Source organism: Mycteria americana, chromosome Z (genome assembly GCF_035582795.1).
Source record: "Mycteria americana isolate JAX WOST 10 ecotype Jacksonville Zoo and Gardens chromosome Z, USCA_MyAme_1.0, whole genome shotgun sequence".
Taxonomy (NCBI): Eukaryota; Metazoa; Chordata; class Aves; order Ciconiiformes; family Ciconiidae; genus Mycteria; species Mycteria americana.
The window spans coordinates 23,673,543-23,696,537 of record NC_134396.1 but is presented as its reverse complement, the minus strand read 5'-3'; the positions used below and the strand labels follow the sequence as shown (position 1 = coordinate 23,696,537).

The window sequence follows — 22,995 nt, the reverse complement described above, 5'->3', positions numbered from 1 at the left end:
GATCAAAGAGCACCAGAATCAAGCTGAATGGTGTGTGAGAAGAGGAAATTGCAAGTGAAAATATCCCATTGCTTGATTTGAGAAGGGAGCCATGAAGTAGTGGAAAGAAAAGTGATTCGTCAACGTGTTCTAGGTGGGTTGGACAGATGAAAGAATGTGAAGGAGAACCAAGATGTCAAATGAAAGCGTAGCAGACACGTTAAAACCCTGGATGTGAGCAGAGAAGCCAGTGGAGGGTGTAAGAGATGTTGAAGTTTGCTCTGAATTAGCTAGCGTAGAACCTCCAGGAATCTGCTACAGAGTTTTTCATTCACTAATTAACCCAGAGGAAGCTCTGTTTTAATTTTATTGGAAGTGAGTTACTTGTTGCAGAAATGGTCTCCAAAGGATCGAGATGAATACTGAGGTAGTAGGAGTGAGTAGTACACTGAAGGAGGGAGAGGCACTGAGAGGCAACTTGGAGAGCTTTGACAAGTTTAGTCGAGGCAAAGAGTTTTGATTTTTGATTTATGAGTTTTGATTATAGTGGAAGAGTCCTGCAATTCCCAGTTCTTTGGGAACTGTGTTAGGCTAAGTAGGGCAGTTAAAACACTGGGAAAATTAAAATAATTAACAATAGTTTTACGGTGCCATTTTTGGCATTTGCTGTCTTGTGAAAATGGACTTTTGTCTGTTGAAAAGCCCTGTTGAACATGTGAGCATCCTTAGCAATTTGCAGTTATTACCATGTTCTGCTGCTTGGGAGAGTGGAGAGTCTGTGACCACCTCTCTAGTGCTAAGCAACCTGTTGTCTGAATATGGCTAGAGCTTGTTTGCTGTAACGTGGTTAGGACATGCCAATCTTTTGCAAAGCCAGAAAACATGGATACCTGTTACCACCTAGACAGGAAAGAAACCTGTGTTGCTTTTAAGTCCAAAGATTGCCATGCCTGTAGTGGTTTCAGACCCAAGCTGAAAAAACCAGAACAAAATCAAAACAACAAAACCTCACGAAATCCCACCCTCCACAACAGGAAAAAAAAAAAAAAAGAAGCTGTGGTCTAGTATACAAACTTTTGTCCTAACATATAACTGTTTGGGTACAGTTGTGCCTGGTTTTTTCTTCTGTAATAGTGACTTTCTAAATGACCGGAGGTTTGTAGATAGAGGCAGCGTGTTTCCAGCTCTGTTGATCTAATAATAGGACCTTACAGCTTGCCATACTCTAAACGTCTCTGGGCCCAAAAGCTCATCTGTCTTTCCGAAGTATGTTAGTACCGCTCTCTACCAACCTTGCCTTGCACATATTGTTAGATCATTGTGGCTGGAGCAATGCTGCAGCGTAAATCAGTAACGGATCCAAGCATCGAGTACACCTTAAACTATCTAGATGTAATTTATTCCTCCTCCCAGCCCACTTTTGCAGGGTGCATAGTTCAGAGTGCACTAGAATAATAAAAGAGGTACGACTTGCTGACCTCGGAGAAGGGCGGTAGGCAAAAGAATAGACACTTTGTACCCAGGCAGATTGTCACCTTCTTTCCAGTTTCTGATGTCCTGGAGGACTCAAGCACCGTCTGACTCTTTTCCACATTGTGAGGATTATTTGAAGCCTGACCAAGGTGCTAAATGGTCTAAATGGTCTTCAGACTTTTCAAAGCCTGACTATAGATGTGAACACCCAGTAAGGGGAAATCATCCTTTTATTACTTTTTTTTTCCCCAGCACCAAACCTACTGTTTGCATTACTTGAGGGCATCTATCGCTTTTCAGTTGCCTTGTCTGAAGAAGGGCCTCTGTACTATTGCATGTTCCAATACTGCATCAAGTGGTGGGTCTGGCATTCTTCATTGCTTCCTGCTGAAAGTTGTTGTATCTTGTGTTGGTATGTCAGTCCATCCCGTTTTCTCTTCTGTTTAGTTTACTGTAACCAGACCTGAATTGGCTGCAAGTAAAGGCTTCTGCAGATCCACAATTAAACCAACCTAGCTGCTATTCTGGGTGACTTGCATAATTGGGTAATTGTTTTATAAACGAAGGCCACGGAGGCTTTGTGCCTAGGACACAACCCAGGCAATTGAATTGCTTCCTGGCTGTACCCATGATTTGGGTGAACTGCAGCATGCTCCTGCCTGTCACGTAGGGGCATGGTGTGATATCCGGAACTGTGATGTGTGGATGGCATTTTAGCAAGCCAGTGGGCTAAATGACTGGTATTAAAGGTTAGTCAGTTCCATGGGAAAATACTAGTGTCTGTGCACTCCGCTAAATAGTTTACAACATCTATAAACATCCTCTTGTAACTCTAGTAATTATAAAAATACATATCTGACAAGCGTGTCCCACTGCATATTGCTCTCTTAAATACCAAAGGCGTTTCTCTTCATAGTGAAGTAATAAGTTAATAACTAGCCACTAAACTGAGAAAATAACTTTCTTGACAGGAAATCTGAGGGCTGATATCTTAATGAACTTGTATCCTTTACATTTCTTCTTTTGAAGACTCTTTTACCTAATGGCCTCTCCTGATTTTAGTTTTTGGAACCTAATATTTCAACTACTTACTCGGAAAATTATTTGGAGGGTGTGGGGATAGAGGTGTACTGAATGCCCAGTTGCCATCCGTGGAGCTACAGACCAATCAAATTAATCTGATACATATTTGCATGATCAGATCCTAACTGATCATCTGGTTTTGAATTTCAGCAAGCATACTGTCTGCCTTGTTTACAACTTTACTGTTCTGCGCCATTCTAATCAAAACAAATTTTTTGCAGGCTTGTGGGCTTTTTTTCACTTGCTGGAGGTCAGAGATAGTGTAATGCAACTTCTCTTACTTTCGCAGAAGTTGGAATCCTTGCCAAGTCCTACATTGATCAAGGGCGGCTTATTCCAGATGACATCATGACACGACTAATGCTGAATGAGCTAAAAGGTCTAGATGGGTACAACTGGCTATTGGATGGTAAGTTAGCATACTGAGTATCACTACATATGGAGAGAAGATGTCCTCTGGAAAGCTTGGAGTACTTTGGTCACTTGTGGGTAGCTACACTCCAGCAGCCATCCTCGAGTCATAGTAACTGGAGAGTATTTGCTGCCAGCTTGTTGTGAAACCTTCAGCAGCTAGTCTGCCCCAGTTTTGTTGGCTATAAAATGCTTTGGGTGCATCCCGCCTTCAGAGTCTTACAGGGATGTTTAATTCATGTTGAAAAGGTTAGTTCAACACTCCAGTAAAATTTCGAAACTGGCAATTCTTATCATTCTTATGCTTTATTTCCCCTTTAAAATATGCGTTGAGAAATTTCTTTTTTTAAAGCCTTTTCTTGTTAAAGTCCTTGGGGAATGGAACACTTTTGAAGAATGGGGCTGAGGAATTATTTAAATAGAAAGGTGGGTATGTGATGCAGCAACAAGGTAAGTATGGAAAGCAAGTACTGCAGCAGTGCAGCGTGTAATAAATCACTAACAAAACCACCGCTTAAGTGCTCTGAAAGGTCTCTTTCATTTGCTCTTTGGTTCTGTTCTCTAGAGTGAATTGTTCTCAATTCTGCAGCGTAAGCTTATTGCTTCAGCATTCACGGTAGAGAGAAAATGCCTTTGCCACTGTCTTCATGAACTGAATGGCTCGTTACCCCAGCCCATGGGAGTACAGTTGGATGCGCAGCGCAAAGATAGTGTCTAGGCTGGATGTGTGTGTTTTCAGATTCTAGTCACAACTTGTCTCAGTAGATAAAACTAAGAAGTTGTTGGTGTGGCTTTTTATTTAGACGGGCTGAAAAATCCACAATGCTTTCTGTCCCTTAGTGCTTTATTATAATTACTTCTAGTACAGTGATCTGTTCTGGTGGCTTTAATCGCAGTTATGTTCCTCCTTAGTGAAGACCAAGGCTTAATTCCCACAGCGAACAGCACAACAAAACCTAATCAATAAAGGAAAGAGCGGCAGATGGGTTTTTTTTCTTTAGTTCCAGGTTTGGTGTACACACAGTTCCAGCCTTGTGGATCTGGATGTGTAACAGTATAGCTGGGCACACTGGCAACTCCTAACAGGAGGATGGTGTGGAGACCGTAAGAGAATAAATCAGTATCTGCTGCATGTTAACGTGCTGCCTTCTTCTTTTGGGGCAGAAATTTTGTCTGCATCAGCATTTGTAATGAGACTCAGTGAATTACACTAGGGGTAGCTCTGGCATAATCGGCTGTGTAGGAACAATACTGTTCTGTTGAAGTATGTTAACCAGAAAGTCTTTAGTTTGATAACTGCCACTCAGAACAAACAGCTGAGGTCAGCTAGGTCAGACTAAATAGAGTTGCTGAGCTGCTTGTATGCTCACTTAGCCAAATACCCATTTCCACTGCCTCAGGATAGGTTGGCGGCTTCTAGAGGCACAGCAGATGTAGCAGTCTGAGTTGTGTGTGTGGGTATGATCTGCTTCAATTTATGTGCTGTATAATTAGGGCACTTTTCTCTGTGTTCCTGGATTCTTCGTAATTCATCACATCTTGTAGATTATTTTTCTGTATCAAGAAAGCACTGTATGCAGCAAACGCTGGTTCAGTTTCAGTGGAATGCTTTTGTAAAGGCACTTTAATTTGTTGAGGAAGTTTCTCATTACTACATCCCAAAGCAAACTCATTTTCCAGCTGCATAACTAAGATGTGTGGTGGCTCACTAGTTTGTCAATACTAAGAACAGCAGTGCTGGAGTCCTGGCTGTCCCTCTGCTCTTAACAATTAGAAGCACTTCCATGAGATAATGTGAATGTGAGAGAAATAGGATGAGGGCAGTTGATGACTGTGATGCAAACCAGGTGCATCAGACAACGCACAAGCAAGAGCTTGGTCCGAGTTAATCAGCTCTTTCTTTTGTGCTGCGTTAGACAAGACACAGTAGCCTTAAGACCATAAAAAATACTGATTTTTTTCTGTTGTAAGGCTAGTTCTTGGCTGGTTCCTTACTCAGGCAATGGACTCATTAGCCAATGTTATGCGAAGAGGAGTTTCTTAAGTTTGTACTTATCAGTACTTGCCTTTATGGAGATGTTTACTTGTATAGTATGAAGAAAATTACAAGCCACTGAAGAACATAAGACTGTGCAAGAGCTTTGTGGGAGAGATATTATTCCAGTGAATCTGTGGTGCAATAGCGTGTTCTGCAGTAGCTTTGACCACTAAAGTTCTTGTGGTCAATTTTTCTGTTTAAATTCTTTGTGGAGATCTTGGTTTTCTTGTTCTCTGTTTCCCCCCTCCCCCACTTAAGTTCCACTAGATTTCTCTAGTAGCAACATGTGCCTTTTAAGACATGCTACCGGAGCCATAGAGTTCGTGGGGCAAAATGCAGTCTTTTAAGTGAGAAGCCAGTTCAGCCTGAGTGTTCTAACAGTCATCATCCCCGAGGATGGTTTGATACACTAGACTTTCCAGAACCCTTTCTAAAGCTACTCTTTTATGTAAAATTAATCCTGGACTGCCTCTGGTAGATATATTGGGCTTAATGAACTGAATAAGATAGGTTTGTGATGGTCATCTCCTTAAGCCAGACTTACACAACTGTGGAAGTCAGAGTTGTCACAAATGTTTCTAGGTTGTTCCAGACCTCTGAGTGAACTGTTTGTAGCTTTTATTGTTCAAAATGTGTATACAATGCTTTTATTCAATATAGTGGTATGTATGTAGTACATATGAGTATGGGGTCTTTTTGCATTTATTTGTTACACTTTTGGGAAGATGATTAACTGAAGTGAGGAAATGGAAGCTGGGATGCATTTAACAAGTTAAAGTGCCATGACACACTGCAAAATACTTGGAAAATCTGATGTCTTTTCAACCTTTACAGTATGACTGGGGTTTTTTTTCTGTCTCACAATTATTTTCTCTCATGACTGAACCCAGGTGATTCTTGCTGTAACTCTGCCTTTGGATTTTTATGGAGTTGTTTCCTTTAAAAAGGTTTCCCCAGAACGGTTGCTCAGGCAGAAGCCCTGCATAAAGAATGTCAGATAGACACTGTGATTGACCTAGATGTGCCATTTGAGACCATAAAACGTCGGCTCACAGCACGTTGGATCCACCCTGCTAGTGGCAGAGTCTACAATCTTGAATTCAGTCCTCCCAAAGTGCAGGTAAGCAATACGTGCCAGTGTTGGTGCTAAATAAATGTTGCATTGCATCTGGTAATTGCAGTAAAATACTATTTGCATATGTTGTCGCAAAACACAGTAGCTCAGAAGAAAAAGGCTCATTTCATCTCTTAGGATCACAGAACCTTTCTGGTAACACCCTCTCTCTGAAGGTATGTTAGTGACCCGGTAGAAGCTCAAGCTGATGGAAAATGTATCTGTCCCCTGCAGAATGAAATACCATGGTATTTTGTAAGCTCTTGTTAAAGCTGTCCACTGATCTGGAATACTCTGTCTTGTGCACTGGCGTAGGAGTTGGGCATGTTCTTAACCTGTTCTGCAAGTTTGCAGCGTCAAAATGTAGTTTCCTTTCCTGTCCTCCAGAGGACTCATTCTTTGTATCTAGGAAGCACGCCGAATCATCAGTCAGAGGAATCCACTTAATGCTTTCCCTGTGTTTACATTTAACCAGGACAGGTATTTTCAAGGGAACAGTTGTCGTATTGCAAAATCAGATGTAGAAACTTGCCAGTGAGGGAAGCTTCTCAACAGATCAAAGAGGTTATGGCTTGAGCTATCCTAAAGAGGAATAGTAAACTTGAAGATAATGATTGTACATTGTTACCTTGAGATTTTTGAGGAACTTGGATTAGCCTTAGTACAACTCAGCTTAAACTGTATTTCGTCCTTAACTCTAAATAACTTACCTGTTGTGTCATCACATTTCACCTGGAAGCTCTATCAAGTTGCATCAGAAGCATAGCAGGCCTTGTAGTTTTTGGATTTCAGTGTTGCAGGAAAAGAGGCCAGCTGAAATAGCAGGTAAGCACTAGAAGTGAGCAACTGGAAACACTGCCTTTGTACTGTTTAAAACGTGGTGTTTTAAGTTATGATTATTTGTAATTGCAGAAGAGCATAGGCAAGCTGCAACAGGGAATTATCAGACCTACCAAAGAGTGGGCTTCAGCTGCAACAGCTTTGCTGTTAGGAACACTCCACTCTACCTTCCACTAATTAGCAGGCATAGTAAACAACATAGTAAAGTAGATTACAATATTTAAGTGAAACCATGGAATGGAGCTGAACAGCTGAAATACAGTTGTCTCTGTTATCTAATACACCTGCAAAACATTTACTTACTTGACAGAACCAAAAGATTATGGCTTTAGAGTTAATGCAAGGCTGAAGGCTCAATATTTGATAGGTACAATGAAGGCACTAGCCTGGCTGCCTGCACAGATGCTAGAACAAAACACTTGAGTGTTTTAAATGATTGTATTATGTAAACAAGGTAAGTTGGACCATATAAGTCCATCTCTAATATGACACAGATGTTCTGGAACAGATTTTCTTCACACTTTCATGAACAGAGAACCTTACTGAACATTGACGCTTATTGATTTTCTGAAACTGACTGCCAGAATGCAAGCAGGAAAGGAAGACATTTTTGTGGTCTAATTGGCTTTGTACTTGCAGGATCACTCATGTTTCCACTCCAAATGTCAGATTAAATTTGTCTTTAGGGAAAATCAAAATTCTTGAGGATTTACTTAATATGTACAAAGGAGCAAAGAGTCCCTTCTATCTGTGGTGGATCATATTTTGTCCTTAGATGCACAATGATTCAAGGCACCTAAGAAGGAGCCAACTTTTATGCCACTAACTAGTACTTCATGAGATATGCCAATGGTCAATAATTTCTTCAGTCCTTGCTGGTTTCAAGGCTTAAAAGCTCCATAATCACTTAAAGCACTTCAGTAAACTGGAGGTGAAATGTGCAGTACAGTAAGAGCTGTCACAGTTCACACATTATGTCCCTACCTCTGTTTACTGAATCCTAGAAAAACTTCAGGTGGCTTTTATGCCATTTTTTGTACAGCTGTTGCTAAATGATAACTCTTCCATTTTGCAATTTAAAGGGCCATTAACTCTTTTCCCCATTTCAGTATTGTCAAACAAAGGTCCAGTTGGTCTCCTGCTTGTTTCCTGTTATGCAGGAACATATTACCAACAATATTGTTTTCCCTCATATATGAAGGCTTTGTCTACACATTTCCCATATTCAACAGATGTTCCAGAGGAAAAATTAGTGAAGTTACTATGACCTGATGTTCATTGCCAATACCAAGAAAATATTTTTAACTGATGGACTGTTTTAGTGGCAAGTCAACGTCTTATATTCCAGATAAGATATGGGCAGTAGCCTTTCTCTTTATAAGGAGAAATCTACACCTTTACTAACTGGAAACTGATCATAATTTAAATAGAAAATTACACAAAACATACTTAAACAGAAATAAGACCAGTGGTTGCTTTTAACCATGATTAGGGCATTGATGATATTACTGGAGAGCCACTTGTTCAGCGTGATGATGATAAGCCAGAGACGGTTACCAAGAGGCTGCAGGCTTATGATGCACAAACAAAACCTGTTCTAGAATATTATCGGTAAGTAGTAAAATCTATTCTTCCACATTCTAAAAGATTCTTCCACCTTAGCATAGTGAGGAACAGATCTCTTCAGTTACAGAGATATTGCAACAGTGAATGTGGTATGAGTAGCAGTGTATCTTTCATCAGCTCAGTAAGAAATCAGCCCAGTAAAATGAGCATGTTTTCCACTGTTACATGAAACCCCTTCAGGAGCCTGCTTAGCAAAAGAGCCTTTCACTGCAGCCATATTTAGCTTTACAAAAAGCGCTATGCGTTATTCAATATGTGATAGTACTCTTCCGAGCAACATAGCTCTGGTTATTAAGGTAGCAGAGACAGTAACTTTTTTGGGAAGATTTAACAGTATTTTCTCTTCTGGATGTATAAGTAGAAGCCCTCCTAACAAGGGCAAGGGGTCAAGAAGTGATACACAAATAGAAAAACTGTTAATGAGGATTTAAAAGTGGCTGTTCTTAGAACAGGATTGTGACGGGCACAGCTAGCAAGACTCTTCGGCGATAAGTAGCTATTTGAGAATACTGCCATTTGCACTGTGGAATGATAACAAATTATTAGTTCTTTTAAAAGCCAAAATTATACACAAAATTTCTCTTAATGTAAAGCTGCAAATATCACATTGCTAATATAGAGATAACAGTAGGTCACCGTGTAGAGCTCTGTAGTCTTATCTTGCCTAGACAAAGAAATCAGACTCTCTTTGACAACATCCTGAAGTGACTGTCCTTCCTCTGTCTCCATATCCACCACCCTTCATTATGCTCTACCAAAACTGTTGAGCAGAAGACTAGAAGCTCCATCTTTGGGGTGGTTAAGTTTTAAAGAAGGACTTTTTCTGGATTGACAATGATTTTCCTGACTTTGGTAGCTTTCTGAAGTGAAAATGCCTCAAAGCACCACAGTAAGACATAGGCCTAAGCTGTTATTATTACTGATAATAACATACTTTACAGATAAAACTAGCTACTAGAACTAATTCAGAATAACTTGATTGTGCCTGGTTCACTTGCTTGTTCTGATGCACCTTCTTTGATCCTTGAGGTGTAACTTTATAATACCTGGATTAGTCACAGTTGTTTGGATGACTGCTGTATAGCATGTGCTGTATGACTGCATTGCTGCTGCTTCTTTTTACCCTTCATAGTTTGTTATTAAGTGCTCTGTGGACAGCTGTCAGTTTTATGAACTGATGTGGCCAATAGCTCACTGTTTGAGGAACAGAGTAATGCACGTCCAGCCTGCATTCCCAATGTTATGGGTGTTCTTGGTGTTAAATCACATGTGTAATTGCACCCTCCTGCCAGGGCAATCTTAAAGTGAGCTGGAGATCCTGGAACAATTAAACAATTTGCCTTCTGTAATGCTTTCTTCTTTTTCTTCCTTAGGGAAAAAGGGTTATTGAAATCCTTCTCTGGAACAGAAACCAATAAGATCTGGCCACATATCTATGCTTTCCTCCAAACCAAGTTGCCAGATGTGAGCCAGAAAGATGCTGCCACTCCCAGGTGAAAATAGGTCTAACTTCTGCTCATCTGTCATAGCTCACACTTGATTAAATGAGATTCAGCAATCAAGGATTTCTCTAAGTAGTCTACCAGACTGATCAATAATTGAAGTCTAATGTTGTCCTTAACTTACATCATGACAAAACTTTGTTGCCTGTGGTTCTCACTTTAATGCTGTATTTTTTTATATTAAATATACCTAATTTTTATAATATAGTAACTGACTTTAACAAAAGCAGCTACTCTTGTGTCTCTTATTCAGAAAATATTTATGTCTGCAAATATTGACTGGTGAAGGAAACACAGTTCAGAATACAGCTTAATTAAAAAGCACATTATTTGATTTACTTACTCATGAAATGTAGCGCAAAGCAATGATAAGGACATGAAAGCACGTTTCTTGAATATGTGATTAGTTGGGGCCAGCCAGAAGCGGTGGGGAGCCATGACCACCATTCTGCAAAAAGCCATTTCAGACCAGAACTGGCATATGTATAGGTTGATCTCATGGGAGACAGTGACCTTCTTCTAGTTTTGCTTGCACAGATGTTAGGTGATTTTGCTGGGCTTAAATTACCCTTAACACTTGCTTGGATGATTGGCCTCACTACTACGTTTATATTTTTGCCCTCAGAGCACCCATCTTGCAGGCATGAAAAATGGAGTTTGTGATGTGTAACACATTTGGTAAAGCCTGGGTGCAGCTGTGTAAGACTTTATTAGTAAAAAGACAGCAGATACTGAGCAGATGAAGTATAATCTGGTAAGCCTGTAGCTACATGATCTTGACTAGTGAATGTGTCTTTTCTACTATCTTTGAAAAAACTCATTGATGCCAGTGCCAGGATTTCCAGTGGTCAAATTATTAACTTTGTTGTATTACTGTAGCAAGTTTTATCGTAGCAGTTAGACTTTTTCAGGAGTTCGTACTACTCACTCATGTCTCTGACCAGCTCTTCTGTGTATTTATTCACTAGGTAAGTGGAGTTACAAACCTCCACAGGCCATGCTTTTTAACAGTCCAGGTAATGCAGACATTGCTATTTTTCAATAACTCTCCTAGCCCTTTTTTTATGCTAACCAGATTTAGAGTTTCAAGAAGAGTCAGAAAAACTTGAGGACAAACAGCTCTGTCTAGGCAACATCTGAAGTAGCTGTGTCCTAGTAATGCAGGTCCCAATCTCCTTTTGCAGTGACTGTTCGTAAATGACTACAGAGCTGTAGTCATATACCTTGCACTATGTTTGCATATCTAGTTTTAGCATTCTCAATATTGAGACACATCTGAGTCTAAAAAAGATGGTCATTGTAGAATTTGTAAAGCTTTCCCATTACTATAAATGAACGATATGGGCAACAGCTATCACTGCAAGCAGCTTTCCTTACATTTTAAAGAAAGCTTGCCAAAAGGCTGACCACTTGTACTTTCATCTTCAGAAATGTCTATATGGAGGCTGTAGACTGAGTGAGTTTAGGGATGCACTTCCTTAAAAAAAAGTCATGGTTAGAAAACAGTAGCTACCACATCACAATGAGAAACCCCGATGCACTGCTTACTTCTATTTATTTTGATTTCAATAAAAAGCAGCTATGCGTGTTTTTTTGCCAGCCTACATAAGTTTCAGTTCACCAGAATGAGAAGGGGGAGGGAATCTCCTTATGATTTGACACTTATTCCCACACCATCCAATTTTAGCCCCTTAGAAACTTTAAAAATAACTTTAGGTACATCACAGATTGCTAGATCAATGTGGCTCTACTGCTAATGGTAGCAATTGGAAGTCACTGTGCTACACTGCCCTTACTACCCTTGTATGTAACATTCAGTTAAATAACAACCTGAAGTTATTAGTTTCCCTTAATAATTAATTAATTATTAAGGAAGAGGCAGTGTTTACTTATCCTCTCTGGAGTATGTCTCAAACTTAAAAAAAAAAATTTAGATAACTACTGAAGCTGGTTATCTCTAATTTGCATCTGGCACAGAGCTGCTGCTTGCTCCTTTATCCTCAGTCTGTCTGCAGAACTGCTAGAGAACACAAGGCACATGGAAAGCTATTTCTATCAGTGGATCTGGAGTTTCTACTTTTGCTACTGCATTTGTACTAATACCCACTCTGGTATATACTACAGACTTAGACTTTTCCCTGTCTCTGCTATAGCCGAAGCTGAAAATCACTTGATCTCACCACAGCTTTTGCCTGAATGAGCAACTGCAGGTAGACTGTGTTCATCAAACTACTGAAATCTAGATACCTTCCAGACCTTACATAAAATCAGAACAATACAGTAAAGGACTGAGAGCATGTACTGATACCATTATTTGAGATATGAGCTACAGTATACATTTTTATAGATAGAACTGCTGTAATAGCAGCAAATTAGAAAAGCAGAGTAGGATTTTGGATTGCAGAGGTTCTGTGGAAGGCCTTGTCTAGAAACAGTATTTGGATTTCCAGGTCCTCAAACAGAATGCTTTTAATGATTTTCCACTTTAATTGAGTTGGCAACGTCAGAAACCCACTTTAGTAGCATACAAAATACCTTTCAAACCCCATATGACACCTTACCCTATATGAACTGCAACAAAGTTTTTTGTTTAAACTGAAGCCTTAGCCTAACCCTTGTACAAGTTCCCCCCATCCCCTCTATCAAATACTTCTCTCTGTAATGAGACTTGGTTTAAAAAAAAAAAATAAATCTGAAGTTAGCCTTCTGAACAAGAAGAGAGCCAGACTCTCAGAAATCATACAACCCAGCACTCATATGTAGACAAGCGTTGCTTATATTTTAGGACAAATCCAAGTTATGTTTAATGAAAGCACAATGTAACATTTAAATCCCCTTAGTAGAGGTAGAAAGCCAGTGTTTTAAATCTAATCCATTCAGATCTGAAATACTGATACCAGATATTGATTTATTGCTATTAGTGATAACCAAATTTGAGAGCTTATAATGTCAGCAAGGTAGCATGAATACAGTTGTGATCTCCAATATTCATAGAGTAAAACATGTCCACATCTGTAAGACAATAGCAGATTCTACCAAGAATCTACTGCTTCTTGTAAACATTGTATTTGTGCAGATTTTTTTTTTCATACTTTAATTTCTAAAGTCATGAAAGGCAAGGTTAGTAGCAGAAAACACATCCAGTTTCACATTCGGCAGTATGAGAACCCTGCTCTTCAAGGACAACCAAAAACCTAGCAGCACATTTTCAAACAAAATTACAAGTTTTTCTGAATTACCCACCCTTCAAAATCCCTTCCCCCCTAAAACCAAACAACAACAACAACAACAAAAATCTGACACCAAAAATAAAGTGCAGTACCCAGAAAAATAAGTGTCAAGAAAATAGCCATGTTTGTTTCTTTGGGGGGAGAGGGTGGGAAGAAAGAAAGAAAAAAAAAGAAGAGTACTTGGCCTCAGTCTTAAGAGTACTATACTGTGTCCATCATTTTGGATTCTTCTTCATCTCTTTGTATCACAGAGTTTAAACTGCAGACATCTGTGTTTATGGAACCTTGTAGATCACCTGTGTTCTGCAACAGATGAAAAATTGACAACTTAATTCTCCATAACTGGGGGCGGGGGGGTGCAGGGGGGGAGAAACAGAGAGATCTTAGCTTAAGTTGGACTCTTCATGTTGTCCATCTTAAGATGAGACAAATTTGCAATAATAAGGAAATAATTCTGAAAAATTCATCAACCAATATTATCTTACTGTGTCAAGAATTCTTTACATTTGCTGGCATAGCTTGTATTTGGTTTCAATATTTCTAGCAGTTGACTGCACATTTACTTAAAATTCAGCTGTTGGATCTTACTTGAGAGGTACTTTAATCAAATTATTTCAAATACGTAGTTCAATTGTGACTCCTCCCCTAATACCTCATTTTTTACAATCTTTTAAGTTGCTTCTTCATTCCAGAATGTGGCCATCACTAGTACTGTAACAAAAGACCTAAGTATCCTCAGTTTACTTTATCACAACAGAATTTCCTTAGGCTTGACTTACCTGAATGATCCCATGAATATACTGAAAGCCCATTTCACTGCTTGTGGTAAAGACTGTGAATACAATTCTAGCATCTGATCAGTTTTATGATGCAGTGTTTCAGCATGAAAATGTAAGGGCACTGAACTAACATATGCTTTTGACCTTATGCTGATGGTTTCTGAATTCCAGCAAGTAAAAAGAAAGCCCAGATAGGCCTTGCATATTGATAATACTGCACGTTATATCCTGAGCACTAGCAGTTCTAGGAATAATCCTCTTTATATTTCAGAAAGGTACAGCTTCTCAAGGCAGGACCTACTCCTACTTTAGTTAAATTAATTTCTAGAAATAATAGACCTACCTGTGAAAAAGATGTCAGGTCTCCTACGCAACCAGGACTGACACTGAGATCATGTAGTAACATAGTTTGAAATCCATGTGATTGTGACCAGATTCTCACTCTTGTCTTGAATGCCTCAAGTTCATTTTTAAAAGCCTCAAAATAGGCTTCTCCTGTCTGCAAAGAGAAAAATGAAATATTTGCACTTCAGCTGGATTTACTTTTGAGTTGCAAGCATACACAGTGCTGAAAAAAACCACACAGTAATGCATGTTATACCCTTTGGGGAATAACAACTGTGAACAACTCAACAATAATGTTAGTCAACTTAAAATGAAATTTCAGGTAGATTTATTTTTAAGACAATCTGTAGTACTTATATGTAGAAGCAAAGTAACTGATTTATCTAAGGACATGTAAAATTAAATCTAATTTTAGCTTTTCCTTTATTCCAACTCGGAAGCCAGTACCCTTAGAAGAACGGGTGCTTGTTGTAGCACTCTGGTCAAAAGTAAAGCACAGGTTGACTCGCACTTTAACTGAACTCCTTTAGGCAATACAGAGATCCATCAGAGTCTTGAATAACTGAATACAGTCTACAGCAAACCACAGTTTCAGTCTTCTTGCATTTCTCCTGCATAGCTCTGGATTGCTCTATTTCAGTAATGAGAAAGGGACACTATTTTTGGGCCCCACTGTGAAATGCAGATTAAATGGGAAGTTGTGACAATACACAGGTACACTGTGAAAACACAGGTGTAATTAGCCAAAATCAGTCCTTAAACTGGTCTATGTTTGCTGTTTGTACTTAGTTAATACTTGTGTATAATACCCCTGTTGTCCCCCTGCTGTATCTTGCTTTTCCTCTGCGATAAGCAAAACGCACTAAACTGTCATTTTCAGAATTGGAATTACACCAAAATATTCTGTCTAGAAAAGATTTGCTAACAAAACACTTTCCCATAAGCCTGTCAGTCAATAAAATATTTAGCCTCTTATGGTTAGGAAGAAACCTCTAAAACACTGGTCCCTTGTACAGCATCAGAAGTTTCTCCCATCATTACCCAAGTTGACTTACTTTGGCTTTTTGGAAAAAGAGACGAAAACAGCCTCTTGGATCCACATTGCAGCTTCTGGCAATTTCTATAATAAACTGCATTACAACTGCTTGGTGTGCTACTTGCTCCATCAGAGCTCTTTTCTGAAAAAAAAAGTTAAAGTTATGATTTAAAGGTATTTCCTGTAACTATATTTCTAAAATTCAGCATAATTGCCTTTTGTCCTAGTTCCTAAACAGATGAGAACTGATGCTTACAGAAGCAAAGGGACTGATAATTAGCTATAACTAGACATATATGTGACAACACACTATAGAGTTTTTCTTCAGTAAAGTAGAGAGAGGGCGGGAAGAACAGTTAAACAGCTAATCGAGTTGGTCAGCTTTTCTATAGTGCAAGTGAGAAACTGTACACTTTCAAACAATTTAAACATCTTCATACCTGTTCAGCTTCTAGATGAAAACACCACAACGTGAGATATCTAGATGTTTCTTCACATACAAGATATGGGTGATCAGACAAAAATCTTTGACTATCATCCCATCTGCTCAGCATACCTAATAAGAGAAACATAGTTAAGATATTCTAAATGGATAAATGATTTAATGCAGCAAGGAAGTTACTTGAATTGATACCCCAGTATATATAACACCTTTGCAATTCACTAACCTCAGAATGACCGCATGCAGCTAAATTTGGGGGATTTATTTATACATCTAACCAACGCTGAAAGAGCATTACCAGAAGGCATAATCACACTTTGAAGATACTAAAAGTAGATTTTAACAGTCACAATTTCCTGTATTTTAATGCATGTCTAGCATTGTTGAGAAGTTATTTTTAATCAGTTCTCATACACACTAACAAAGTGGTGTAGGTATCTACTAGTTACATCATCAAATAGTTTAAAAAGTTTATGGATAGAGATTTACATTCAGTGATTCTGACAAACACAAATCTTCTAAATGTTTGCAAATGATGCAAAGAAAAGAATGTGTAGTCTGTCAAAAATGAAAGTGCTTCTAACACATGATTTGCTAGGGCTTTAGGAAATTCAAATTGAATTACAGGAACAGCTTGATCTCAAAAAGCAAAGCCACATCAGTATTGGAAAGCTAACTAGAAGATTGAATTGTGATAGCATGAAGCTATGTTCGTGTAAAGAGCTGAGTTTAAAAACCAGAACTAAATACTCAGACTGCTTCTTAAAATTGTCCTTCATGTATCACTGACAGTCAAGTCATTACTGGCAACAGGTACCACATGTACAGCTTTACCCATCTTATCAGCATATAATTATAACTGGGCTAAAGATAATTCAGTGGTAATGACCTAAGCTAATCTTAATTCTAGCAAACAAATGCCTAAAGAGAAAGCAATGGCTAATATTTCTTTGGCTGTTTTCAAGAGAGCTATTCCACATAAGTTCTTTATTGCTTGGAAGCCAGAGCAGGATCGAGAAACGGGACTCATGCATTATGGCTAGCGAAGTCCACACTGCCCCTTGGCAGCAGCTAGCACAGAGTAAGAGACTTGAAAGAGCATTAATGTACTGTCCCTTTTTACAATAGACTTACGTATTTTGAATTAAAGTAACAACACGGCTTTGAATTTAGGAGGTAAGAAAATAATTTATGACCTTCTGTAACAAGGTTGTTTCTGTAACAGCTTAATCTGAATTTAGACAACAAAGTAATTTTGCCCAACTCTTAGCTAGGAAGCCTGCAAGAAAGACTCTTTTTCTGCTGAAATGCACAGCAGGGAAGATGTCTTCTGATTCTGCTGTCATTACACTTAGCAGTTAAGGTATTTGAGAGAACCTGTGCCTATCACTGCTATTTGCATACTTTTGACAGTGTTGTGCCTCAACTTGGTACTTGCAAGGCTTGCTGATGCTAACAGGGCTAGAAATGCTTTCTTTAAAACAGTTTAAGATCCTTAGAAGCCAAACAGCTTAGTAAAAATGAGTTTGTACAAAGAACTGAATTTTGCCAACTCAGTCCTGCTCTTGATTGTTCTGGAATTCCAGATATGGCTATACTATACCATAATCTGAAACCAGCCTGTAACTAAGAATGGAAAGCACTTCAGAGAACCATCAAAATTTCAGATATGTTACGAGACCAGCTTTGTGCTTGTCCTGGTTTCAGCTGGGATAGAGTTAATTTTCTTCCTAGTAGCTTGTATAGTGCTGTGTTTTGGATTTAGTATGAGAATAATATTGATAACACGCTGATGTTTTGGTTGTTGCTAAGTGGTGTTTACACTGGCCAATGACTTTTCAGCTCCCTATGCTCTGCCAGGTGCACAAGAAACTGGGAGGGGGCACAGCCAGGACAGTTGATCCAAACTGGCCACAGGGCTATTCCATACCATATGACATCATGCTCAGTATAGAAACTGGGGGGAGTTGGCCGGGAGCAGTGATCGCTGCTCGGGGACTGGCTGGGCGTCAGTCAACGGGTGGTGAGCGGTTGTATCACTTTTTTTTTCCCCCTGAGTTTTGTTCGTCTCTCACTCTCATTGTTTTCCTTCTCATTACAATTTATTATTATTATGTTCCAATTATTAAACTGTTCTTATCTCAACCCACAAGTTTTCTTACTTTTGCTCTTCTGATTCTCTCCCCCACCGCATCGGGGGAGGGGAGAAGCAAGCAGCTGTGTGGTATTTAATTGCCAACTAGGGCTAAACCACAAGAGTGCTTAATTGGGTTCAACAGTTATGACAGAGCTGAAGTGACACCTAGTGGATAATTAAATATAATTTCAAGAAATGCACAATTCCATGCACACATACTCTCAGTAGGTGTTTACAGACATTGCCCTTTAATCAATCATTACCCTTGTAGCTTAATAGCCACCAGAAAAACATTTATTAAAAGGAGACAGCTATGGACAATCCCATGCACTTCTATACACAACTTGCATTTCCATGAATGTCCCTGCCTTTTCCCACTGAACAGCAGAAAAAGCTGCTAGAACCTTAGTTTTCAGGGCTTAAGCTCATTTGAGCATTAATTTTTTTTTTTTTTTTTAATTTAAGTTCTTATTGATCACAGGAACTAACAATCTTCTACAATTTACACCTTATTTCCCTTTGAAATTATTTTCTGTCCTGATAAAATAAAGCTGAACAGTCTGTTAGCCAGGTCTTTCATCTGTTAGCATTAATTCTGCACAACAGGGAGCAAACCTACACAAATTCTGTAGAAGTTTGAACTGCAAAATGTTGGAAAAAGCACACTCACCAAAGTGTCTAATCTTTTGTTCATGTTTTTGCATAAGTGGTTCAGACACATCTTCATCTTCTATTTCTTTTCTTTTTTGATTAATAAAACTCTGAGGAAGAGAAAAATTGTACCATCACAGAAACGCCAGACATACCCTTTTGTGATATATAGGAGTATTATATTTTAATACGTTACTATTTAAAGGGCTATGTTCTAATTTTAGAGTCATGACATATACTTGAGAAGGCTTTCTATAAAAAAGTGCATTACCTAATAATAGAGTTTAAAAGTCTCATTATAGTCTACTGACCAAAGAACTCTGAGAAACTTGTGTCCTCAGGTAGGAACTTACTGATCTGTCAACAATGAGAATCATGTATATTGCACCCTGGATGCAGCTAGATCAGTGAAATTAGGAGATGTGCTAGCTGTTCAAATTAAATAGTGAAATCAAAGCTGAGATTCTACTGTAAAAAAGTTTGTGCTAAATAATCTGTACTACAGTAGTCATTATTAGAGGCAAACTAACAGTTTCACTTTTTAAGAATTTGGCACAATAGAGCACACTCTTCATGTGAAGAAACTATTGTTCAGTGCATTTGGCAACACATGCACTACATAGAATCATAGAGTGGTTTGGGTTAGATGGGACATTTAAAGATCATGTAGTTCCACCTCTCCCTACCATGAACAGGGACATCTTTCACTAGATCAGGTTGCTCAAAGCCCCATCCAGCCTGACCTTGAACAATTCCAGGGATGGGGCATTCACAGTTTCTCTGGGCAACCTGTTCCAATGTCTCACCACCCTCATCGTGAAAAATTTCTTCCTTATATCCAATCTAAACCTACCCTCTTTCAGTTTAAAACCATTACCCCTTGTCCTATCACTACAGGCCATGATAAAAAACTCTCTCTTCATCTTTCTGATAAGCTCCCTTTAAGTATTGAAAGGCCACAATAAGGTCAATAAGGTCTCCTCAGCACCTCCTCTTCTCCAGGCTGAACAACCCCAACTCTCTCAACCTCTCTTCATAGGAGAGGTGTTCAATCCCTCCGACCGTTTTAATGGCCCTCCTCTGGACCTGTTCCGACAGGTCCATGTCTTTTTTATGCTGGAGACCCCAGAGCTGGACGCAGTAGTCCAGGGGGGGTCTCACCAGAGCGGAGTACAGGGGCGGAATCACCTCCCTCAACCTGCTGGCCACGCTTCTTTTGATGCAGCCCAGGATAAGACTGGCTTTCTGGGCTGCAAGTGCACATTGCCGGCTCATATCTAATACCTAGATGACCCACGCCAAGTTCTGATCCACACTTCCAGTAGAGAAATGTCATCCAGACTTGTAGTTTGAGTGCAGCTTGCTCCCTTTCATGAGGCAAAGTAAGAACTGTGTTCCCCTGCCATTTAACACATACTGTGGTTTTCTGCTGTACTGGACACAGAAGACACTCAAGACTAGTAAGAGATGGAATGAAAAAAAGAGGCTGACACTTGTTTTCATGCACATTGATATGGGTCATACCTTATTAAATACCTCCTTACTAACAGGATCTGTGTTCCATAGATTCTGTCTTTCCCTCTGCTTTAGTGCTTCTTCTTTTCTTCTCCACTCTTCCTCTCTCCATCTCAACTCTGCAGCTTCAGTCTTTGCTTGAGCAGATTCCTGATCGCGGGATTCTGAATTATGCAGTGCTAAGCTACCAAGTTTTTGCTGGGCTTCTGCTAGGTTCCACGTGCATTCCACAGAGTGCTTCACGAACTCTCTTTCTTTTTGGCAGGCTAATTCAATCCCTTGGCTGTATGTCTGTGAGGAAAATCAGACATGCTGTTTACGGAGGGAAAATTGACAGTTTACAGTTTGTATAGGAGCAGATAAGCCTAAATCCCAAAGATAATGCACCTGCAAGGCACCTTAGATATGCAGCATTATATCTGCAGGAGTGATGAAGCATGGTATTGTACAGCCACATGTTTTTTAGAAAGAGATTTCCAGTTCGAGCAGTCTTAACTTTGTTAAGTGCCTTTGCAAAATCACGGACCATGTACTACTATCAGTAATAGTCTCCAGACTGTAAAAAGAATTTTGACACAGCTGAAACCCCTCTGGCTATCTTTGGGCTGCAATGCTAGCAACAGCCAAGTGTGAGAATACTCTGAATATATACTTCTGAGAAGAAAGTATCAGTTTTGTCACGTCAGACCACAAAAGAAACTGCTGCTGCCTGCATTCCAGTATGGATTAGTACCTAACAGATGGCCAACATCTTCCCTTGAACCAACAGTGAAAGTGGAATTTAAGTTACGACGTGGCTGAGGCCCAGCACAAGCATATGCTCCTTTTGGTCAAATCTATTGAGGAGGTCAGCACTCATAGCCGGGAGAGAAAAGTGACCTCTTAAGCAACACTGCTTATATTACTTCCAGGCATGTGCTGGGAATTCACACTCAATAACTTCAGAAATTATCCTCAAAAGCACATGCCATGCCATCCTACCAAGGACGGAGGAAAAAAACCATCCGTACGTATTAGTTCCTCAACCTTCCAGTGCTGTATTATGAAACGGGTGGTGCTGATAACCTCTGGCAGAGGAACATGAAGGACAACACCAGTTGGGAAAGATGATTTGAAGGAAACTTTCATGCAAGTACATCAAAGTTCTTGTGCCAACTCTGTTTGGGAATTGCAGCATTTAGCATTTTAATTTTTTTTATAACAAGATGAAAATTTCACTGTTTAGAAAACTAACGTAATGGCAGCTTCTTGCAAGAACGCGCAGAATTCCTGGCAGTGCACTTCTAGAACGCCGGCTCGCCCTAGCCGACAGAGAAACACACCGCTGATGTATCTGCTTTTTAGACATAAGGATGCCGGGATAACTTCAACCCCGCTCCTTCCACATCACTTCCCAAACATGGAACTGTTACCCACGGGTGGTGGCAGACGCCAGACCCCCCCGCGGCAGCAGCGCATCTGCCCCCCGTGGCGTGCTCCAGGGCGGCGGAGCGGCCCCGGAGGGGAGCGGACGCTTCCGCACACCCCCGCCCCGACACGCACCGGGCTCCGCGGTGACCCACGTCCCTCCGCGGCCCCCTCCCCGCGGCGAGGTCGGGCTGCGGCCGCGGGGCAGCCGAGGCGCCCGCAGCGCCGACCCGCTCGGCGCCGGCCGGGGCGGGGGAGCTGCGCCACCGGGGGCGGGAAGGGGCGCGAGGTGCCGGGACGGCAGGGGGTGGGGGGCACGGATGTACCTGCACTTCCGGCAGGCGCTGACGGGAGGCGGGAGCCCGCCCCCGCTCCTCGTCCTCCTCCGACGGCGGGCCGCCGTCCCGTGAGCGCGGGAGCCACAGCGCCATCCCCGCCGACCGCCGACCCCGGCCGCCCGCGGCGCTTACACACCTCACCGGAAGTGAGGCAGCGCACCACTTCCGTCAACCTACGCGGGCCGCCGCGCTCCCGCCCCCGGCGCCGTCGGGCGGGGTCTGCGCCAGCCGCGCCGGGCGGGGGCGGGCCGGGGCGGGCCGGGGCGGCGGACCTGCCCGTGCCCGTGCCCGTGCCCGTGCCCGTGCCCCTGCCCCGGTCCCGGCCCCACCGCCGCGCACGCCGCCCGCCGCAGCAGGGACGCGCCGCAGCCCCCCGCGAGGCCCGGCTGCCGGTGGCGCGCGGCGGCCAGCGGTTGTGGCGCCGGGGCGCTCCCGCGTGTCCCTGCTCGGAGTACCGTGTGTCGGACCTCTTCCGTGCCGGCGGAGGGCCGGCCACCTCCCTGGAGGCGACCGCAGGACGCTGACAAATGATATGTGTGCACACGTATGGTATATGTATTTCGAAAGAATAAAGGCTACGCGCCCGCGGGTGCGTGCGCAGGAGCCGGCGCGCGCCCAGCGCTGCCGGGCGTTGCCGTCAGCGGCGCCGCCGGGCGCGCGGCCACGACAGCGCCGCGCGCCGCGGCCGTTGGGGCGCCGCCGTCGCCGTGGCAACGCGGGTGGGGCCGGGCCGGGCCGGGCCGTCGTCCCGCCCAGCCCCGCCGCCGCCCGCCCCGGCCCCGCGACCCAGATGCCGCTGAAGGCGGCCGTCGAGGTGCAGGTCCACGCCGTGAGGCTGCGGGCGGAGCGGGGCGGGGCGGCGGGGAGGGAGGAGCGGCCGGGCGCCCCAGACAGGGGGTGCGGGAGAGCGGCGGGGGACGCGGGGAGGTAGAAACTTGTCACCATGGTTATTCCGGCACCCCGAGGTGCCGCACCGTACAACAAAACTACGCATGTATGAACGGATGTGCACCCGTAGATATACTGTCTAGGGGTGTGTGTGTGCGCGC

At 41.8% G+C, this 22,995-nt stretch overlaps 2 protein-coding genes across 4 annotated transcripts in view; one reads left to right on the top strand and one right to left on the bottom strand.

The window, feature by feature from the left end:
* The window catches only part of AK3 (adenylate kinase 3), a 35,286-nt gene extending 24,516 nt beyond the window's left edge, over window positions 1–10,770 (top strand). For 2 of the 3 annotated variants that reach the window (XM_075488381.1, XM_075488382.1), the window contains exons 2-5: window positions 2,825–2,944; window positions 5,932–6,104; window positions 8,431–8,549; window positions 9,938–10,770. In XM_075488381.1, the coding sequence (XP_075344496.1) occupies window positions 2,825–2,944; window positions 5,932–6,104; window positions 8,431–8,549; window positions 9,938–10,061 (536 nt within the window). In that variant the 3' untranslated portion in view covers window positions 10,062–10,770. The remainder of the gene's footprint in view (window positions 1–2,824; window positions 2,945–5,931; window positions 6,105–8,430; window positions 8,550–9,937) is intronic. The other variant, XM_075488380.1, reaches the window with a different exon arrangement.
* A 2,066-nt stretch (window positions 10,771–12,836) lies between these two features.
* On the bottom strand, window positions 12,837–22,116 carry CDC37L1 (cell division cycle 37 like 1, HSP90 cochaperone). The gene is made up of 7 exons (XM_075488378.1): window positions 21,935–22,116; window positions 20,211–20,492; window positions 18,706–18,796; window positions 15,897–16,012; window positions 15,476–15,598; window positions 14,419–14,574; window positions 12,837–13,599 (listed from the first exon to the last, which is right to left on the bottom strand). Exons 1-7 carry the CDS (start codon window positions 22,037–22,039, stop codon window positions 13,498–13,500), a joined length of 975 nt encoding a protein of 324 aa, XP_075344493.1. The 5' UTR covers window positions 22,040–22,116; the 3' UTR covers window positions 12,837–13,497.
* Window positions 22,117–22,995: the final 879 nt, after the last annotated feature.

Excerpts from the sequence above, each read along its gene's own strand:
- CDC37L1 (XM_075488378.1), bottom strand. The coding sequence starts at position 22,039 with ATGGCGCTGTGGCTCCCGCGCTCACGGGACGGCGGCCCGCCGTCGGAG. Across the intron at positions 14,575-15,475 it reads TCTTTTTCCAAAAAGCCAAA|ACAGGAGAAGCCTATTTTGA; the intron begins GTAAGTCAACTT and ends TTCTCTTTGCAG. Across the intron at positions 13,600-14,418 it reads ACCTGACATCTTTTTCACAG|AACACAGGTGATCTACAAGG; the intron begins GTAGGTCTATTA and ends CATCTGTTGCAG.